The 18441-nt window shown below is 41.0% G+C and overlaps 1 protein-coding gene across 9 annotated transcripts in view; it reads right to left on the reverse strand.

The window, feature by feature from the left end:
* The window catches only part of ARB2A (ARB2 cotranscriptional regulator A), a 284994-nt gene that overhangs the window by 246994 nt on the left and 19559 nt on the right, over window positions 1–18441 (reverse strand). For 7 of the 9 annotated variants that reach the window (XR_012761961.1, XM_075411656.1, XM_075411657.1 and 4 more), the window contains exons 2-4: window positions 11600–11723; window positions 8237–8338; window positions 3845–3945 (exon numbers count right to left, since the gene is read on the reverse strand). Coding sequence is in view for 8 of the 9 variants with exons in the window: in XM_075411662.1 (XP_075267777.1) it covers window positions 3845–3945; window positions 8237–8338; window positions 11600–11723 (327 nt within the window). In the remaining variant the exon portion in view is untranslated. The remainder of the gene's footprint in view (window positions 1–3844; window positions 3946–8236; window positions 8339–11599; window positions 11724–18441) is intronic. The other 2 variants (XM_075411658.1, XM_075411659.1) reach the window with 2 other exon arrangements.

Raw genomic sequence — 18441 nt, forward strand, 5'->3', positions numbered from 1 at the left:
CTTCTGGTTTAAACCACGACAACGTCTTCCCCTGGGCTACAAAACGGCCGATCAGAGGGTAACACGCTGCTTCTGTACTATTCAACATCTGCATCAGTGACCCACCAATCTATGGCACAAGGGGAGGTTTTATCACAGGAACAAATACCGAGGATCTTGCTGGTCAGCGTCCCCTTGCATTCCCAGGTAACTGCATAGACACTCATTGTGCCAAAACTAAACAACAGAGCATTTATAAACTTGGGTCTTGTTGGAAGAGCTGTCTAGTAGACAACAGCCTGAAACACAGATGAGTTTCTTTTTTCTCTAAAACACAGAACAAATAAACAACTTGGAACAACTCACCCTGTCAGATTCCCGACCTCAAACCTTCCTTGCCTTTTACCTACCAACACAAACAGACTGCGTTTTCAAAGATCACTCAAACCTGAACACTGACTGTAACTCAGGCAAAACGCACAGGACAGATGGCAGAGGTAAGGTACCCACTCCACGAATACATCCCACCTCCTGGTTAACCAAAAACCACAAGCAGTCGTTCACACCACTACGGGTTGAAGCTGCGGCACTCTCTATCCCGGAGCACAGAACGAGGAATCTGATGATGTTGCCAAACACGTGCAAGCAGGCATGGTGGCACAGGAGCCCACATGGAGACACACCAGTCTTTACAGTTGTGTCTTGTTGAACTCATTTACTTGGAAAATGGGGGTATTTGAACAATATGGACACGCATAAAGTCTGCACACACAGACCATGGAATAGCAGCCAATCCGTTTCCCGCTGGAAGAAACGTACGCCGAGTAACTTAAGACAATGCAACAGACTGGGCCACGGCACATTCCCTGTTTTGGAAGAACATAAAGTTGACATGAAGGGATGTGACAAGCAGCTGCAGCAGCCCCATTGTCTCTCCCTGCCGCAGTTCTTGCAGGAACGAGGAGGAGGAGGTAAAAAACAAGGTTCTTCGATCCTAAGAAGCACAGATGGCATGCCATTCCTGCTGAGGGCGGGCAGAGCCTTCTGCTGTGCGCTCCTTTCTCGAGCCTGCACACTCAGTGCCTACAGAAGTTCCCAGAGCTCACCCTGGTACACCTAGAAAAGCCGATGTAATTAGGTATTTCTTCAGATCTAACAAATGTACTCTTGGCAGCATCAGAAACTATATGAAACCATTTGGTTACAATTAAGTATATACTTATTTATCCATTCAAGAAACTCAATGAAGACGTTTTACACTATTTACTTTGCAACAGTGCAGGACTGGCTGTCATTTGTGACATTTTAGTTTTCTTTTTAGTACACAAGCCTACCGGTTGGGGATGTGTGAGAAGTTGTGAGGGGACACAGACCAGACAGCTGACCCCAACTGACCAAAGGAATATTCCACGCCATATGGTGCCATGCTCAGCGATAAAAGCTGGGGGAAAGGAGGAGGAAGGGGAGACATTCGGAGTTATCTTGCAGTAAGGTGTTCGTCTTCCCAAGTCATCACTAAGCATGAAGAAGTCCTGCCTTCCTGGAGATGGCTAAACATCTGCCCACTGATGAAAAGCAGCAAATTAGTTCCTCACTAAAGCGCACAGCTCTTGCTTCACCTCTTAAACTGCATCTCAGCCCACAAATTTTCTTACTTTTACTCTTCTGATTCTCTCCCCCATCCCATGGACGGGAGTCAATGGGCAGCTGTGAGGGGCTGAACTGCCCACTGGGGTTAGACCATGACAACTAGAAAGTTTAAAACACAAAATGTGTAAACTTGCACAATCAAGCACATCCCTCAGTAGTGTAAATAAGTGTAACAGAAAGAGTAAGTGGGGAATAAATGTGTTTAACTCTTACTAAAACAATAATGCTAACAAAAGTAGACAAGCCTTGAGGTCTTGAATGACATGCCATGATGATCCCAACAGAAACTGCCAGGCAACATTAGTCTCTAGGGAAAAGACCCTACTTTGTGTCCAGAACTGTGCATCCCCTTTCTTGGGCCTCCAAAAGGCACTCTGATGTGAGCAGCATGACTGCCTAGAGGTGAGCGTGCTGAGGCTGTTCTTCCAGTCGGGCCAGGGAGGCTGTGACAGTGCAAGGAAGACCTCAGCACACACCGTTATGCATTCACTGAGATCAGCTGCCCTTCTTCTCAAGTCAACCACCTGAAAGACAGTTGTAACGGGGTGGGTGTTGGTCTCTTCTCCCAGGTAACTAGCAATAGAATGAGAAGAAATGGCCGCAAGTTGCAGCAGGGGAAGTTTAGAACAGATAGTAGGAAAATTTTTTTTACTGGAAGAGTGGTCAGGCGTTGCACCAGGCTGCCCAGGGCAGTGGTGGAGTCCCCATCCCTGGAAGGGTTCAAAGAACATGTAGATGGGGCACTTCGGGACATGGTTTAGCAGGCACGGTGATGATCCTGCACCTGGGAAGGAACAACCCCAGGCACCAGTACAGGCTTGAGGCGGACCTGCTGGAGAGCAGCTCTGCAGAGAGGGACCTGGGAGTGCTGGTAGAGGACAGGTTAAACATGAGACAGCAGCGTGCCTTGTTGCCAAGAAGGCCAATGGGATCCTAGGGTGCATCAAGAGGAGTGTGGCCAGCAGGACGAGGGAGGTTCTCCTTCCCCTCTACACTGCCCTGGTGAGGCCCCATCTGCAGTACTGTGTCCAGTTCTGGGCTCCCCAGTTCAAGAAAGATGAGGAGCTGCTGGAGAGAGTCCAGCGGAGGGCTACGAGGATGGTGAGGGGACTGGAGCATCTCTGCTACGAGGAGAGGCTGAGGGAGCTGGGCTTGTTCAGCCTGAAGAAGAGAAGGCTGAGAGGGGACCTTAGAAATGCTTATAAATATCTGCAGGGTGGGTGTCAGGAGGACGGGGCCAGACTCTTTCCAGTGGTGCCCAGCGACAGGACAAGGGGCAACGGGCACAAACTGAAGCAGAGGAAGCTCCAGCTGAACATGAGGAAGAACTTCTTCCCTCTGAGGGTGATGGAGCAATGGAACAGGCTGCCCAGGTAGGTTGTGGAGTCTCCTTCTCTGGAGATATTCAAGACCCGCCAGGACACGGTGCTGTGCAGCCTGCTCTGGGTGACCCTGCTTTGACAGGGGGGTTGGACTGGGTGATGCCCAGAGGTCCCTTCCAACCCCAAACATTCTGTGATTCTGTGATGGGTTGGACTTGATGATCGTAGAGGTCTTTTCCAACCTTAACGATTGTACAGTTCTATGATTCTAAGTCAATATTCTGATTCCTACAGCATTATAAAAAGCATGGCACTGAAATTCAAGTCACTTTCACACAGAAAAGGAGCTATGGTCAGTCATTTTTACACCTACTATATACGCAACAAAAAGCCTAGGAAGTACCAGTAGCATCCAAACTTCTAATACACTAACAAATATTTAATCAATTGATCATCAAATCTCTACTTCATCAATCTAGCGGCTCCTGAAATCTCCTGGTAACATGGGCAAGCCAGCCAATGCATTTATCTTCAGCTAGAAAGTAAAATGATACAGTTTTGTACTCAGTGCTTCACCTTGAGAAGAAAGTTAAAGAAAATAATACTCTCTGATTTGCGTAATCTGGATGATATTCTATTTTGAACATTACTAAAGTCAAACTGTAGTCTAAATCACATCTTAAGTTGTACAGTAAATAATGGAAATTAGAATTGGAGCATTAACACACAACAAATTCTGAAATATCTTTCATTAAATGACGGCAGCCTCACTAAATCTTTACCAACTTGTATAAAAATATCATTTCTACACAGAAACACAACACAAACCACAGCACACTGATACATACACACACATACACACACATATACACACACACACACAATTTATATACCTCTCCCAGAGCTTCATAGCGCTTTTGGTTCCATCTATGCAAATCTTCACGATAATTAAAAACAAACGGCTCCCCAGTCTTTATGTGTCTTAACTGCCCCTCTGTAAAAGAAATAAAATCATTACATTTTAATATACTTTTTCATTACAAGTAAGACACATTTAATTGCTGAAAATTTTAAAAGAAGTCTACATCTAAAAACTGGGCTATTAAGAATTCCTTCTCATATTTGGCTACATTATTTTTGAAGGAAAACAACTGTAGCATTACAAAATGCATTCCCCTTGAATGGTATCTACTGCTAGATAAAGCTAAACTCAAGTGATGACAGTGAAATTACATGCAGATATCAAATGCCAAACTGGTTTCCAAGAAATATTTACGTCTCAGCTGCTATGGATTAACAGAGAAGTGTAAATATTAGCAGTTAATACTTGATCTGTAGTGTCAATTAGGTGATCAGACTGTAGCTACAAATTCCCTACTTCAAAACCATCTGCATTTATGAAGAAAAATGAGTACTAAATGGGTTAGAGGCTGGAAGGAAAGGAAACATTTATTTTCAAGATTAAAAACATTCTAAGTTAATCTGAAAAAAACCATGTTCACACTTAAGGTAAATACATTAACTCCTAGGCACAGTGCAGTCAAGCCAGAGCTCATAGATTCAGGGTACACTGAGATTATAACAGTAGAACGAAGCAGAATGCTTGATCAGAGTAAAACCACGTGTTATTCTTAGATTTCAGTGTAACTTTCTGTAGTTGACCTTGGTCATAGCAAAAGTTTACCACCATACCCAACCACAGATGAAGACATGGACTGAGTCAAAATAACAATAAAATGGCAACCAATAGGAAGCAAACCGTGGAAAACAGGTATCTTACCAGTAATGTTTCAGCTTATTAGACAAAACACAAGTTATGACCTCAGAGCACCACAAAATTGCAGTAAATCAGAGAAACATTAAAAACAGGGATATGTACGAGTATCTCCTGTGAAAGCTGAAATGTCTGCACGATGAAAGGAAGGTTTCTCAGCAAAATGTTTCCTCTTGAATAGTAAAAAACTGCTGTCTTAGTTCACACCTTTTCAAGACCTTTACATTTGAATTCTTGACGTTTTATACAAAATATTTAAGTTCTGATATCTCTAATAGTTATGCTTTTCTGCTTATTAGACATTTTTTCCAGACCTGTCTAGGTACTAGACATACTAGACACCAGGGAAATATTTCGCCACAACTTCATACCCCTGTCTCATGTCCAAATATCCTTCTTCTCCTATTTTCATCACAACTCTACCTGCAGCTTCTCCTTCTCAGGCACTTACACGTCAAGTACGCCATTCAATAGTACACAGAGTTGCTCTCTCCACAAGTAAAGTGGAGCAAGTATCGGGTATATTTTTCCTTCGGCTTTCTGGAACCTTTGTCTTCTTCAGACTGTTTAAATCTGACAAAAACCTTCCTTAGCTTTCCATCATAAAAAGAAGCAGGATTATGACATAAGAGCACATGACCAAACACTTCCATTAAATGTACAAAAGCAAAATGGAGACCTTTTTGCTTTGCTGACCAGTAGCATATGTAATAGGTTTTGCTGCACTCTATGGAAATCATTCAGGCTGTGAGGCTAGTGATGGAATATTCAACAACATCATTCTGAAACTTCCTTCCCCAAAATTCAAATTTCAGCCCTTTTTATCAACCACATACGAACCATTAACTCTGAAGTCAGTAAGGAAGACAGTAGACACTGTGCGGATCTAAAAATAAGGAGTTGAAAAGTGACAGAGCTGAACCCCTCCCATCAAAGAAAGAGCATCACTTTCATGACACTTTTAGTCTCTAAGTACCTTCCTGTGAAAGCCATCAGGGTATTAAAAAGCTAAGTGTTGCATAAATGACTATCATTTAAAGAAAAGCTCTTTTTTTTTTTTTCCCCTTAAAAGTGGAAGATGTAAGACAGGCAGATTTAGAAACTAAAGTTCCACTGTTCACAGAACAGGCACTGCAAAGAAGTAGAATTGTAAACGTCCCCACTTGTCCTACAGGTTTCAAACAATCTTGAAAGAGTCATTTCCCGGAGTCTGGTATTACTTTAGCTCAGAGGCTTATTTCTCAGCTGGATTTTAAAATGTATGCACTGGAAACTATAAATACTACTAACTCATTTAACACACAGATTCAGCTAGCTGGAAGTACTTGCAGTCATCACACACTTAGCTGTAATGCAAAACTGTGCCCCACACCAGAAGAGTAAGAGACAATCATATTGCTCATCCTTCCATCAGTATAAGTTGGTGTTTTCCTATTGGTATTAATGAAATAGCTGGGATAAATTATTAGCCAATCAACAACTTCTTTTCATCATGGATGGCATGAAGGAGACCAGGAGGGTAAAATCCCTCCAGCTGTAAGTGAAGATCAGGTTTGGGACCTCCTGAGAAACCTAAACATACAGAAGTCCATGGGACCTGATGAGATGCATCCCAGAGTCCTGAGGGAACTGGCTGACGTAGTTGCCAAGCCATTCTCCATGATATTTGAAAAGTCATGGCAGTCAGGGGAAGTCTCCAGTGACTGGAAAAAGGGAAACATTGTGCCCCTTTTCAAAAAGGGTAGAAAGGAAGACCCTGGGAACTACCGACCCGTCAGCCTCACCTCTGTGCCTGGGAAGATCATGGAACAGATCCTCCTAGAAGCTCTGCTAAGGCACATGGAGGACAGGGAGGTGATTCGAGACAGCCAGCATGGCTTCACCAAGGGCAAGTCCTGCCTCACCAACCTAGTGGCTTTCTATGATGGTGTAACAACAAGGGTGGACAAGGGAAAACCAGTGGAGGTCATCTATCTGGATTTTTGTAAAGCCTTTGACACGGTCCCCCACAACATCCTTCTCTCTAAATTGGAGAGCCATGGATTTGATGGGTGGACTGTTCGGTGGATAAGGATTTGGTTGGACGGTCACAGCCAAAAGGTAGTGGTCAACAGCTCAGTGTCTGGATGGAGACCAGTGACGAGTGGAGTCCCTCAGGGGTCCATACTGGGACTGGTGCTGTTCAATATATTTATCAATGACATGGACAGCGACACCGAGTGCACCCTCAGCAAGTTTGCAGATGACACCAAGCTGAGTGGTTTGGTTGATACACCAGAAGGACGGGATGCCATCCAGAGGGACCTGGACAAGCTGGAGAGGTGGGCCTGTCTGAACCTCATGAGGTTCAACAAGGCCAAGTGTAAGGTCCTACACCTGGGTTGGGGTAATCCCCGCTATCAATACAGGCTGGGGGATGAAAGGATCGAGAGCAGCTCTGCTGAGAGGGACTTGGGGGTACTGATGGACAAAAGGCTGGACATGAGCCGGCAATGTGTGCTGGCAGCCCAGAGGGCCAACCGTGTCCTGGGCTGCATCAGGAGAAGCGTGGCCAGCAGGGCAAGAGAGGTGATTCTGCCCCTCTACTCTGCTCTGGTGAGACCTCCCCTGGAGTCCTGCTTTCAGCTCTGGAGCCCTCAGCACAAGAAGGACATGGAACTGTTGGAGTGGGTCCAAAGGAGGGCTACAAAAATGATCTGAGAGCTGGAGCACCTCTCTTATGAGGACAGGCTGAGAGAGTTGGGCTTGTTCAGCCTGGAGAAGAGAAGGCTGTGGGGAGACCTGATTGCAGCCTTCCAGTACTTAAAGGGAGCCGATAGGAAAGATGGGGACAATCTGTTTAGTAGAGACAGCAGTGACAGGACGAGGGGTAATGGTTTTAAACTAAAACAGGGTAGGTTTAGGCTGGATATGAGGAAGAAATTCTTTACAATGAGGGTGGTGAAGCACTGGCACGGGTTGCCCAGAGAGGTAGTGGAGGCCCCATCCCTGGAAACATTCAAGACCAGGTTGGACAGGGCTCTGAGCAACCTGATCTCGTTAGCGGTGTCCCTGCTCGCTGCGGGGGGGTGGGACTAGATGACCTCTAGGGGTCCCTTCCAACCCAAAACTTTCTATGATTCTATTATTTTGCATCCATAAAAATGAGCCACTCAATACAACGTTTCTTAAATGAGTGACCGCTCTTTAATTCCACTTTTTAATACTAATACTACAGAAACTACTTTCAGAATTTTTAAATCAACATTTCTGTAATGGAAAACAGGAAGTCATAAAGTATGTACAGCACAAACCTACAGTATTGTATAAAATGAGGGATTTTTTTGACAATTTTATGAATAAAAAAAATTTACTTAGCCAGATTTACAAGACTGTTAACACTAAAGCTTAAAATGTTATTCTTAACGGAAAAGTATGAAATTCTAATAAGGTCTTATAAGGTATAATTAAAGTTCTGATAACCTCTCAACATTATTCTAAGTATAGCCTTTACAAAGCATATACGACTTACTTTCATTAAAAAGGTACTCAAATCCTTCCAGAGTATCAGGAAATTCAAGTGGTGGCTCATCTTTTTTCATTAGTTCATCCAAATCTATTCTAGACAATAAATCTAAAAAAGGAAAAGAAAAATTACATAATGCATGCTATGTCTTTTTTATTTCACTGTGATCACTGGCAAAATGTGTTTGTCCAGATTTGTAGATCTTAAGGGCAGAAGTACATCTTACATATAACTAAATACAGGACTTTGTTATGGGAAATCTCACTGCAGATTAAAAAGCTGGAGCCCCAGAGTCAGCACATCTTTTTATTTATTTATTTGTTTGCCTATCTTATCTCTAATGTTGATCGAAAAATGTCCAGGGACAAAGAAGCCACTCAAGTGATTTGTTTCAATGATTCACTACCTTCAATGTTAGAAATACACCTCTGGTATGCATCGTGGTTCTAACACGAATTTGTCTAGCTTCAACATCAAGTTATTGATACATTTTTCTTTGCGTTCTTGAAGAGCTCAGATTATCAAATGCACGTCACCTCAGAGGCATTTACCAGCTGTGGTCACAACACTCGTTAACCTTCCCTTTGATACCCAAACAGACTGAGTTATTGGAATCCTTCTCTCAACCACCATCCTTTAATAACTCTCAAGGTAGAGAAGACTGCCATCCACCTTACAGTGAGTCACGACACACGTGTTCTTTTCAGACTGCCTGTTTGCAAAGATGGTACATCCTAGTACAGCCTGCACTCAATACTGCAAATACACTAAAATAAGTACAGTCTGCATTCTTTACCCTAGATTTCAGGATCTACGCTTAACCTGAGGCAAGTCTATAGGGACATTTTTTGCTTACATCTAACCACAGAACAATTACTGCATACACAGATAATAGTGCACAACCATCCTTCTTCTCCTCATTGCTCATCATCCCCACAACGCAATGCTATCCTTTTCACAATTCCTGATTATTAGTTAAGACGTACTCAACAAATGATACAGCAGCATTCCACTGAAACATTTTCCTACTTCCTCTTAGATGAGTTTCAAGACCACACAAACATTCCACTCAGGAGTGCTACACGGACTTCTCGAGGTACCATGTATCACCCAGGAAATGCATTAGGTGTTCTAAGTACACTGATTTATTACCTTCACCTTCCAAAGTGTTAGCTCAAAGGACAGACAACATTTTGACATCAACTACACTTTCATCCTTTAATTACTTAAAATTATGAACTGAATAGGTTTCCAATCACTATTTTTGCTCAGTCTTGTTGCCAGTGACAAGCCTATACGTCACCCCCGTTACCTAAGCTTAGCATTGGTACATTAATACTTTGAAATTTGTAGTGTTTAAAATGTAATGAAAATCAGTTTCAACTTTCTTGACAGTTCCTTGTTGTGCTCTTTTATAACTCCTCAGGTTCACATGACATACACGCCATCATGCATATGGTTGTCTCCACCAGCTCCTCCTTCTGTAGGGGATTTCACTGGGTAAAGCTGGAGGACCAAAGGCCGCCTTGTATGGCCACTGAAACTCAACACCCTTCCAGCCTGTACTACGGTATCTGAGCATCTCTGTGGTATCTAAACAGCTACACAACATCAGACGTTGACTGGCAGATTTCTAAGTGTGACTTTTTCTTTGTGAAAGTGACCATAGCTCCTGGTTACATCAAATGTGTTTAATAGCAAGTCCCGTGACATCCACTCCACATACGCAATCATATGCTTGTTCTAGTGCATTGCCCTTTGAAAGTTCTGGGGGAACTGTGTTGGTCCTCAACCAAACGACAGGAGAAAGAAAATAACTTTGCCAAAGAAGTTTTTCACAACAGGATGTAAAAAGTGTGCCTTTTCTTCCTCTTCACTTTCACAATGTCAAGGTAGCAAAATAGTCTTTAGCATGTCTTTCTCTCTCCGGTGAAGATACGCCAATCACACCACACCTCTAGAATTTAATTTCACCAGCATTTTCACCTGTTCTTACTGTGACCTATTTGGAAATGTGTTCATACAGAAGTGTCAGTTGCTATGTAATAAAGCATCCATTCCCTGAGTAGCAAGGGCAGTGCTATACGAACTATGTTGAGTACTGTCATGATTTACAGCTTCCATCAGGGTCACTCAGGAAGATGGCAGCTGGCCTGTCCTCCAACTGCTAACATAGCTGCTTTCTTCCTGTGCAATTTTTCAAATTAAAATTAGCAAAAGTGTTCTCGTAACTTTGAGATTCCTGCAAGATTTGATCCACTGTTTTCACCTCAGGTCTTGGACTCTGCAGCTCAATTCGAGACTAGTTCAACAGAGCCCAGAAAGGAGATCTGCAGGAGATCTTCTACACCTTAGTGGCAGTTCACTAGATCACATGAAGAAAATAATATCCTCACACAAAGTTTACATTATGTGGAATACTTCTTGGACACTAACTCTTAACGAAGACCAGACTAAGGCCAATTATAACATGGGAGTTTTACTTTTCCAAACATAAAGTATAATTTAATCAAAATATATTAATTTAACAGAAATAGTACAAGGTTTGAAAAAAGCATCACATAGGTTTTCGCCAAAAGTCTCACAAATACAGAGTTTTAACTGAAGAAACATCATGTACCATCACTGTATAATAGAACATATATTTCTAATAATACTTCGGTAGAAACCCAATTTTTACACTGCAGTTGCAAGGTGCATTCTTTTTTCTCTTTCAGAAGACAACTTAGACGGTAAATGTGTGATGCACACACTTTAAATCCAATGTCTGCTTAGCTTACTTGTATGTCTGACCAACTGCATGTACTTCCATAACTGACAGTGTCTCAGAGATGTGATTTATTTAATTTATTTTCCCTCATGAAAATTACTCCCCTAAGTCACTTAGGTCCATTTAGTTTTTTTAAACATAGAATACAAAGAAAAATTTATAAAATCAACATGTAAATCAATGTCCTGAAAATCTCTTCCCTGCTAACATTTTAGTCAGAGATTTTTAAAAGCTGTAATATGATTGTATAATTATAAAACATAAGTGGCATAAAAATTAAATGACAACTCCCAGAAACTAAGAACACAAAAGCATTAGCCAACTTTTTCAAAGGATAATTATTAAAATTAAAAAAAAAATGGATATCTTATTCTGTTATTCCTTACCGCAGATCATTATTCTTTATATCATCTTATGAAAATACTGATAATGGACACACCATTAGACAAAAAACATTAGCACAGATGGACTAATAGTCTCTTCCATTATTGCAACTCTCAGGCTCTAACCCACAGTTACATCAAACTATTTTCCCTTCCTTAACAATAAGTGTTTCTGAAATGTCAATATACGTAAAAAGAAGGCAAAAAGACTCATACCCTTTAATGCAGTAGTCTTCTCTTTTTCATCTGGGCCTCCCTGCTGGAGCTGAGCCATCATTACACAAACTGTCAACAGATTTAAAATACCGAGGTAAATGTACATTGATCTTCGAAGAACAATCTGAAAGTCAACAAGAGTTGGAAAACAACAAATTTACTGACTTCAACAGATCTCATTTGCTAGTGCTTACATCATAAAAAACCAGAAATTGTTCCAAAAGCACAACTTCTCTGAGCATTATAAACCCTATGATATGTAAGGTAAAACCAAAACTAAGTTTTTCCTCTCCTTCAAAACTTACACTGGACACTGTAAAGTCTCATCACACTATCCTGGATTAAGACATTTGACAGCAAAGTGTGACACACACTCCAGTATCAAGTTTGGTCAAAGATTCAGGTTCACGAGAATGAACACTAACTTCTCCCTAATCCTAAAAGGACATCTGAATAATGGATACTTCTTTTTTGTGATTCAGATGTAACCTCAGTAAACGATAAGCCTTTTGACGAAGCACCATACTTCTAAGTCCAAAGCAGCAGATAGAAGAAAAAACAAAACATCAGCAGCAGAACTTCCACATTCTTTAAGGCTTTTCTTCGTCAGTTAACTCCACTTTATTGTTCTCACTGTACTATACAGTTGTTTTAGTAAAACTACATGAATTACACAGTTTTAAACCACTGTGATTTCTACAGTGCATTATCAGCATTGAAATGTATACAGAAAATGTCCAGTGACAGAATGAACCTCAGTATATCCAACGTGAGAATTTACATGCAAAATATATTTCTAAATTTCTCCCCTTGCACAGAAGGCAACCCAGACATTCAAATCCACAACCCCTTAGATCTTGACTCTGACACCAAGGGAGCTAGCTACTGCATCACAATCACCACTTCTTCCTTCCCAATTAAAAGACTTCTGCGCGTTGAATTCTTTTTCCGCTTCATCTTTTTTGGTAATTTGTTTCATCTGTCAGTCACCACCAATTTGTTTTATTCTTCTCCCCAATATACATTATCATGGATGATCCTGCATGAACTGCACCTCTGCACCAATCTGTAACTTTCAAACGACGAGTAACAGGATTCACCAACTGTACTACTGGGTTCCTAATACTCACACCTGTAAGAAAGACCCCAAAATGGTTTCTTTTAAATAACAGTAGTTCACTGTAAAGGTAGCAGGAAAAAATATAAATAAATAAAGCATAATACAGACTATTTTTCTATTGTCTTTAGAGAAAACCTATCACATGAAACACCTTCTTGTAGAGTAAGGAAAAACGCAGCAATTTTAGGGGGTAATAGTTATTAACTGAGAGTAGGGTTTTGTGGGGGTTGGGGGTGTTGTTGTTTGTTTGGTTTTTTTAAGTTGGGGTTCAAGAAGGTCCAATAATCAACTCTACAAGTCGGACCTATGGGTGACTTTGACACCCGCCTTTGCAGAAGGCTGTTCAGATTAAGCTGATGGGAAACGACACTACGCTGCCAAAAGACGCTGTTCCACCAGGAAAGATCTTCTTAGATTGTGTATTTTTAAAACTATGATGCAACTCAACATGATTCAGTTAAAATGCGCGTCTTTTGGCTAACACTTTACTCATGTTAGGAATCATAACAAAAGTAATCAACAAAAATAACACCAAAAACTGCAGAGACATTTTTTGTCTTTTCCAGCATATAATGTAGTCAATGTAAATATTAAAATGACTCAAAGGTCAATTCACACATGTGGATGGTATTAAAGACTTTTCTCACATGCTTCCAAATAGTCCACTGACAAAAGATGGCCAAATATAAAATATTGTCGATGATCAGTTTTTACATTCGCTGCACAAAACCATGTACATTATTGTAAATTATTTAGAAAAGAAATTATCCATTCCAGTTAAAATTATTAGAAGTAGTAAAAAACTACAGTGACAGATGAGATGAAAATTTTGCTAGTCACACAAACTGGGTAGTCCTCCCTGCACAAGATGTGAAAATTCTTAACTGGGTATCGGAAAGTTAATGCAGTTACAAAATACCTACAGGTGCTCAAAGACTTGTTATAACCCAAGGGAAGAAACATAAAATTTATCTGAACAGATTTATCTTGATAAACTAACCCCCATCCCCTAATCAGATAAATCAATGCTGTGACCAAGAATCCCTGGCATTCTTGTCTCTACAATGGATAGAAGACACTGCTGCTGAGGAAAGAGTAGATAAATTAACAGGTTCACTTGCCAAACTAGAAGCAACAAAATTAATAAATAAACAAATAAATCTGAATTTAGCTTTGAGAGAGAGAATTTCCAGTCCTTTCTGACGAAGTAAAAAACTGTGACAGCAGCCACTGGAGGGAGGACTTGATGTTAGAATGAGGATGAAAGAAGCACACAGTATTTTATGCATTGTTTGTCTGAACACAGCATTTTGTTGAATCCCTCACTGATATCTGTTTAAATGACTAATAGAAGAAATTAGATGAGAGGGTTGGATTTCCTTTCTTTCACAGACAGATGTCGAACCAACTCCAGTCTGATGGTGCAGAAATGAACAGTGGGAAAATTATAAAGCTCGCTGAATGGTTGCTCATAGGCAAATGCAGGAATTGCAGTTTGTCCTACGCATCGGTTTCAAGCCCTAGTGATCCTCAACTGCATACACAGACCACGCCATTTAATTCACAAATACCATCATCAGGTTCCTCGTAATAAATACCGATTATTTTAAATGTTTTATTCTGTACAATTACTTAGAGGATTCTTTTAAAAACATCTTTTCTGTGATTTTTTTTTTTGCATTAGCTACAGCAGGCACGCTTCCTAAAAGACAAGTTACTATCTCACCTGAAGAAATATTTACAATAAATAAGTTCATTGCCAAGAGAACGTATACTTATTTGTACGTATCTTGCTTTTCCAAGCAAACTTAAGTATTCTCCCACAAAATATCTTACATGTATTCTGTGCCTCTTCAACTCAATGCCCAGCAATACTTAAAATAACTTGACAGCAGAAGTATTCTGGTTTCATGGTTTCATATGAGACAACAAGGCTACATTGTCATCACACTCATATTAATGCAACTACGGAACTGGTGGATTCACAAACAAATGGCCATTAAATTTAAAACAAACAAACAAACCAACTCCCAAACCAACCAAACTAAACAGACTTTTACACACTTAAGGGAATATACATACATATTTCATGTTCTTGTCTGCAAAGTGGTACTGGAAGTTTGGACCACTGAGCCTGTGACTGTGTAACAGCGTTAGTCTTTAAATCAAACTAGACACCGTATCATATATTCTGACTTCGAAACAAATGCACACATACAGAGATTTCTACTGACTTCAATTATTCTTCATTGTGTAAATGCACCTAAAAATGCGGCAAAAAAACGTACTGTATGATTTCGTTCTATGTTGGCAATACCTGAAATTAAGTCTATGCTGCAAATGTTCCAAATAAAGGCTATAAATAATTGCAGTGCTAATCCACTGGAAGTGCAACATAAGAAGAAAACCCACAAGTATTTTCAAACAGCACAAGTCCATAAAGTTTATCTGGACATAGTCTGAACCGCAGTCATCAGAATGCTTCTTTGTATTGCACTGCTGTGTTAGAACACTGATGAATAAGAGTCTTGTTTGCTGTAAACTGACATCCCAACCAAGCTAGGGACAAGTATGGGTTACATTTGTTAGAGGCTGATGACCGAGCAAGACCCAGTTCTTCTTCAAAGAGATGGCTGGGTGACAGTTTGGCTCTAGTCCCTTCTCTGCACTGGCTCAACAAAGCAAAAAACACATACTTTAATCTCAGTAGTATTTTATAATTAGATTTTATCTATTCCTGCTTTCAGGGCACTGCAGATGACATCAGTAACAACTGTGCCAATTAAGGTTGTACTTCACTCATAAGACCCTATTTTCAACTGCTTATAAGTTTGCCAAACTTCAGCTCTGAAAGCCAATTAATTCCCGTCTGCTTTCGATTACATAATACTGAAAAAGTTCAGCAAAAATGTCTACCTCTTGTATGAGCAGGAGCTTCAGAAACAGTAATTTCTGCTCAGTTCTGCTGATGTTAATCAGTAGCTACAGCATCTCCGTGTTGTAGAGATCAGAAATTTCACCAGAGGAGCATCTTAGCAGTGTGGGCCTCTCAACATTACCCTTAAGGTCTGCCCAGATCTCCTCAAGTAAAAATTGCTTTTTGCACACATTTAATATAGACTTATTCAGACTTAGCAAAATTTCCAGAAAATTTACCTATTTGCCTACAGCATACTCCATACAGCTGCAAAAAGCTGGAAGGCAGATGAACTGCAGGGGAGTAATAAATGCTGGAAGAGCAGGATCCTGAACCACTAGAATACAAGGAAATTGGCAAGGATCCTAAAGTCCCTGAATCTCTGTACTTCTTCTCATTCTACCAAGTGGTGGTGGAAGTGGCTGATAGAGTACATGGCTGCAGCCAACACTAAACGTTGATTTATTTGCACAGCAGCCACCTTCCAGTGTTATTCACCCTGTAAGCTCCAAAAGCAGAGGACTATGAGCTATACGCATTAGCGTCCCGAACGTGTCAGCAACTCAGTTGTTTACACAAGGCAGAGTCAACATGATTCCACATGCTGAAATTTTAATTATTCCAGTTTAACTTTCTTGAAATGCTGGAAATGACCGTCATAAACATATGCAAGTAAATATGACCAAATAAACATCTCAATACAAAAAGAGACAGCACAACCCCAATGCAGCCTCCGGAAGGTTTACAACACGACGGTCTTACCAACCAAACAAGAGGTTCAAAATTATCATCAAGAACTCTTCCATACAAGCAACAGCTTTGAACACACATACTTGTTTTCGCTGGGATTGAGTCAGATTTCTTCACAGTAGCTCTTCTCAGGTTATGCTTTGGATTTGTGCTGAAAACAGTGTTGATAACGCAGTGCTCACACAGCATCATAGAACAGAAATCATAGAATCCTTAAGGGTGGAAAAAGATCTCTAAGATCATCAAGTCCAACCGTCAACCCAACCCCACCATGTCTGCTAAACCATGTCCCAAAGTGCCACATCCACACAGTTTTTGAACCCTACCAGGGATGGGGACTTCACCACTGCCCTGGGCAGCCTGTTCTGGTGCTTTACAGCTCTTTCAGCACAGAAATTTTTCCTAATATCCAATCTAAACCTCCCCTGATGCAACTTGAGGTCATTGCAGGCATCAAGGCCTTTTTCTGTTGAGGCAGATGGATCGTTCTCTTACCAATCAGGCAATAACTCCAGGGACAGAAAAAGTGACCCTGCAGTGAAGGCGGGAGAATGCTGCCTGGAGAACTCTGTTGACAGGAGGAATTTGTACGGGTTCTTATGGAATATTACTCAACTCCTGAAAAACAAAATATTCTCAGATAACCTCTTCTCATGTCTTTCCCATTTTCCAGGTATTCAGCTGAATGATTTCCTTCAATGCTCAGAACTACGGACCGTTGGGTTCCTGTTTCAAAAAGCACTTTGAAGCGCCTTCCCTAGCTTTCCCAATCTCAGCATCCAAGATGAGTGTACACTGATGAGTAGGACGTTAATTTCAGGATGCCTTTCACCACCACCTTCCTCTGAAAGGCCGGTAAGAAATCCCCATGAACAACAGATGCTATGGAAAATCCATAAAAAGCCTACGTAACATGTAATAACGCCATAATCAGTGCAGGATTTGTATTGTGTTGTTCCATTAGTTCATGGCCTACATCTCAACTAATAAGGACAAAAAAAAATGTTGAAGCAATATAATTATTTGGCAAACAGTTGTGTGAAATGCTCTTTAATTACAGAACCAGGTCTTCCAGTCAGCGTGCACAGCAAGGGTAAGTCACAGAGATTTGGCACAATATTCCTTCATAACAAAACTGAAATTGCCCTGTGATAGTTTATAAAAAAAAATGGTTTGGATGAGATTTTAAGACGGTTGTACTAGACTGTTGGTTTTAATGGGATTCTGGCTTAAAATATGGGCGGGAGAAGACTGACTCTCAATAGCCTCACCTTTGTACATACTAAGCAGTTACAGGACAAAGCCAGAATTTTTAATCTTTTTTTTAAATGTCATCTTCTGTCAAGCAATCCCATGGGTCAGCTGGGAGACAAAAAGGCCTCTGAACACAGGAAAACTCGAGGACTATTAAAAGAGCCTCCTCTTAGGAGAGACACCAAAGTAATTTGCAGGACAGCCACAGAAGAAGGGAGAAAGAGAGAGACTGGAAAACTCAAGGGAAATGATTTCTGCTTAGGCTACCATCAAAAGCTGCTAAAAAACCCTAGACGCACACATATGTGCCTAGGACTTTAAAATCACGTTTTTTCTCTCCCCCTTTTGCTCTTAAGTAATAGTGTGACTTTCAGAAGGGCTGTCTGCGATTAACTGAAGACTAGTAAAAAGAAGACAGATGAATCTGCTGGAAATGCAGTGAACCCAGGTCTGTAGCCCAGATCCTCATACTCAGCGACGCATTTCTAATTCTGCTGCAGGCTCCATCCTGAGGAGGTGCACAAAAAAAAGCCTAGGGAAAGGCAACACGTGCACCCAGCTTCCCGTGACATACCTGTTTCCTCCAGCACCTTTCAGGATGTGGACATGTACAGTATAACTATCACCCCCCTGCCTGACTACCCTCCATCTAACGCAGACGCATCCAAAACAGCTGGATGCTGTGTGGAACCAAATCCTGCACAACAGAAATGAGCACGCAGGGCTACTGAAGATATGACTTATCACCACAGAATCACAGAATCACAGCATGGCAGGGGTTGGAAGGGACCTCTGTGGGTC

The sequence above is a fragment of the Opisthocomus hoazin genome, chromosome Z, assembly GCF_030867145.1.
Source record: "Opisthocomus hoazin isolate bOpiHoa1 chromosome Z, bOpiHoa1.hap1, whole genome shotgun sequence".
In the NCBI taxonomy this organism is placed as follows: domain Eukaryota; kingdom Metazoa; phylum Chordata; class Aves; order Opisthocomiformes; family Opisthocomidae; genus Opisthocomus; species Opisthocomus hoazin.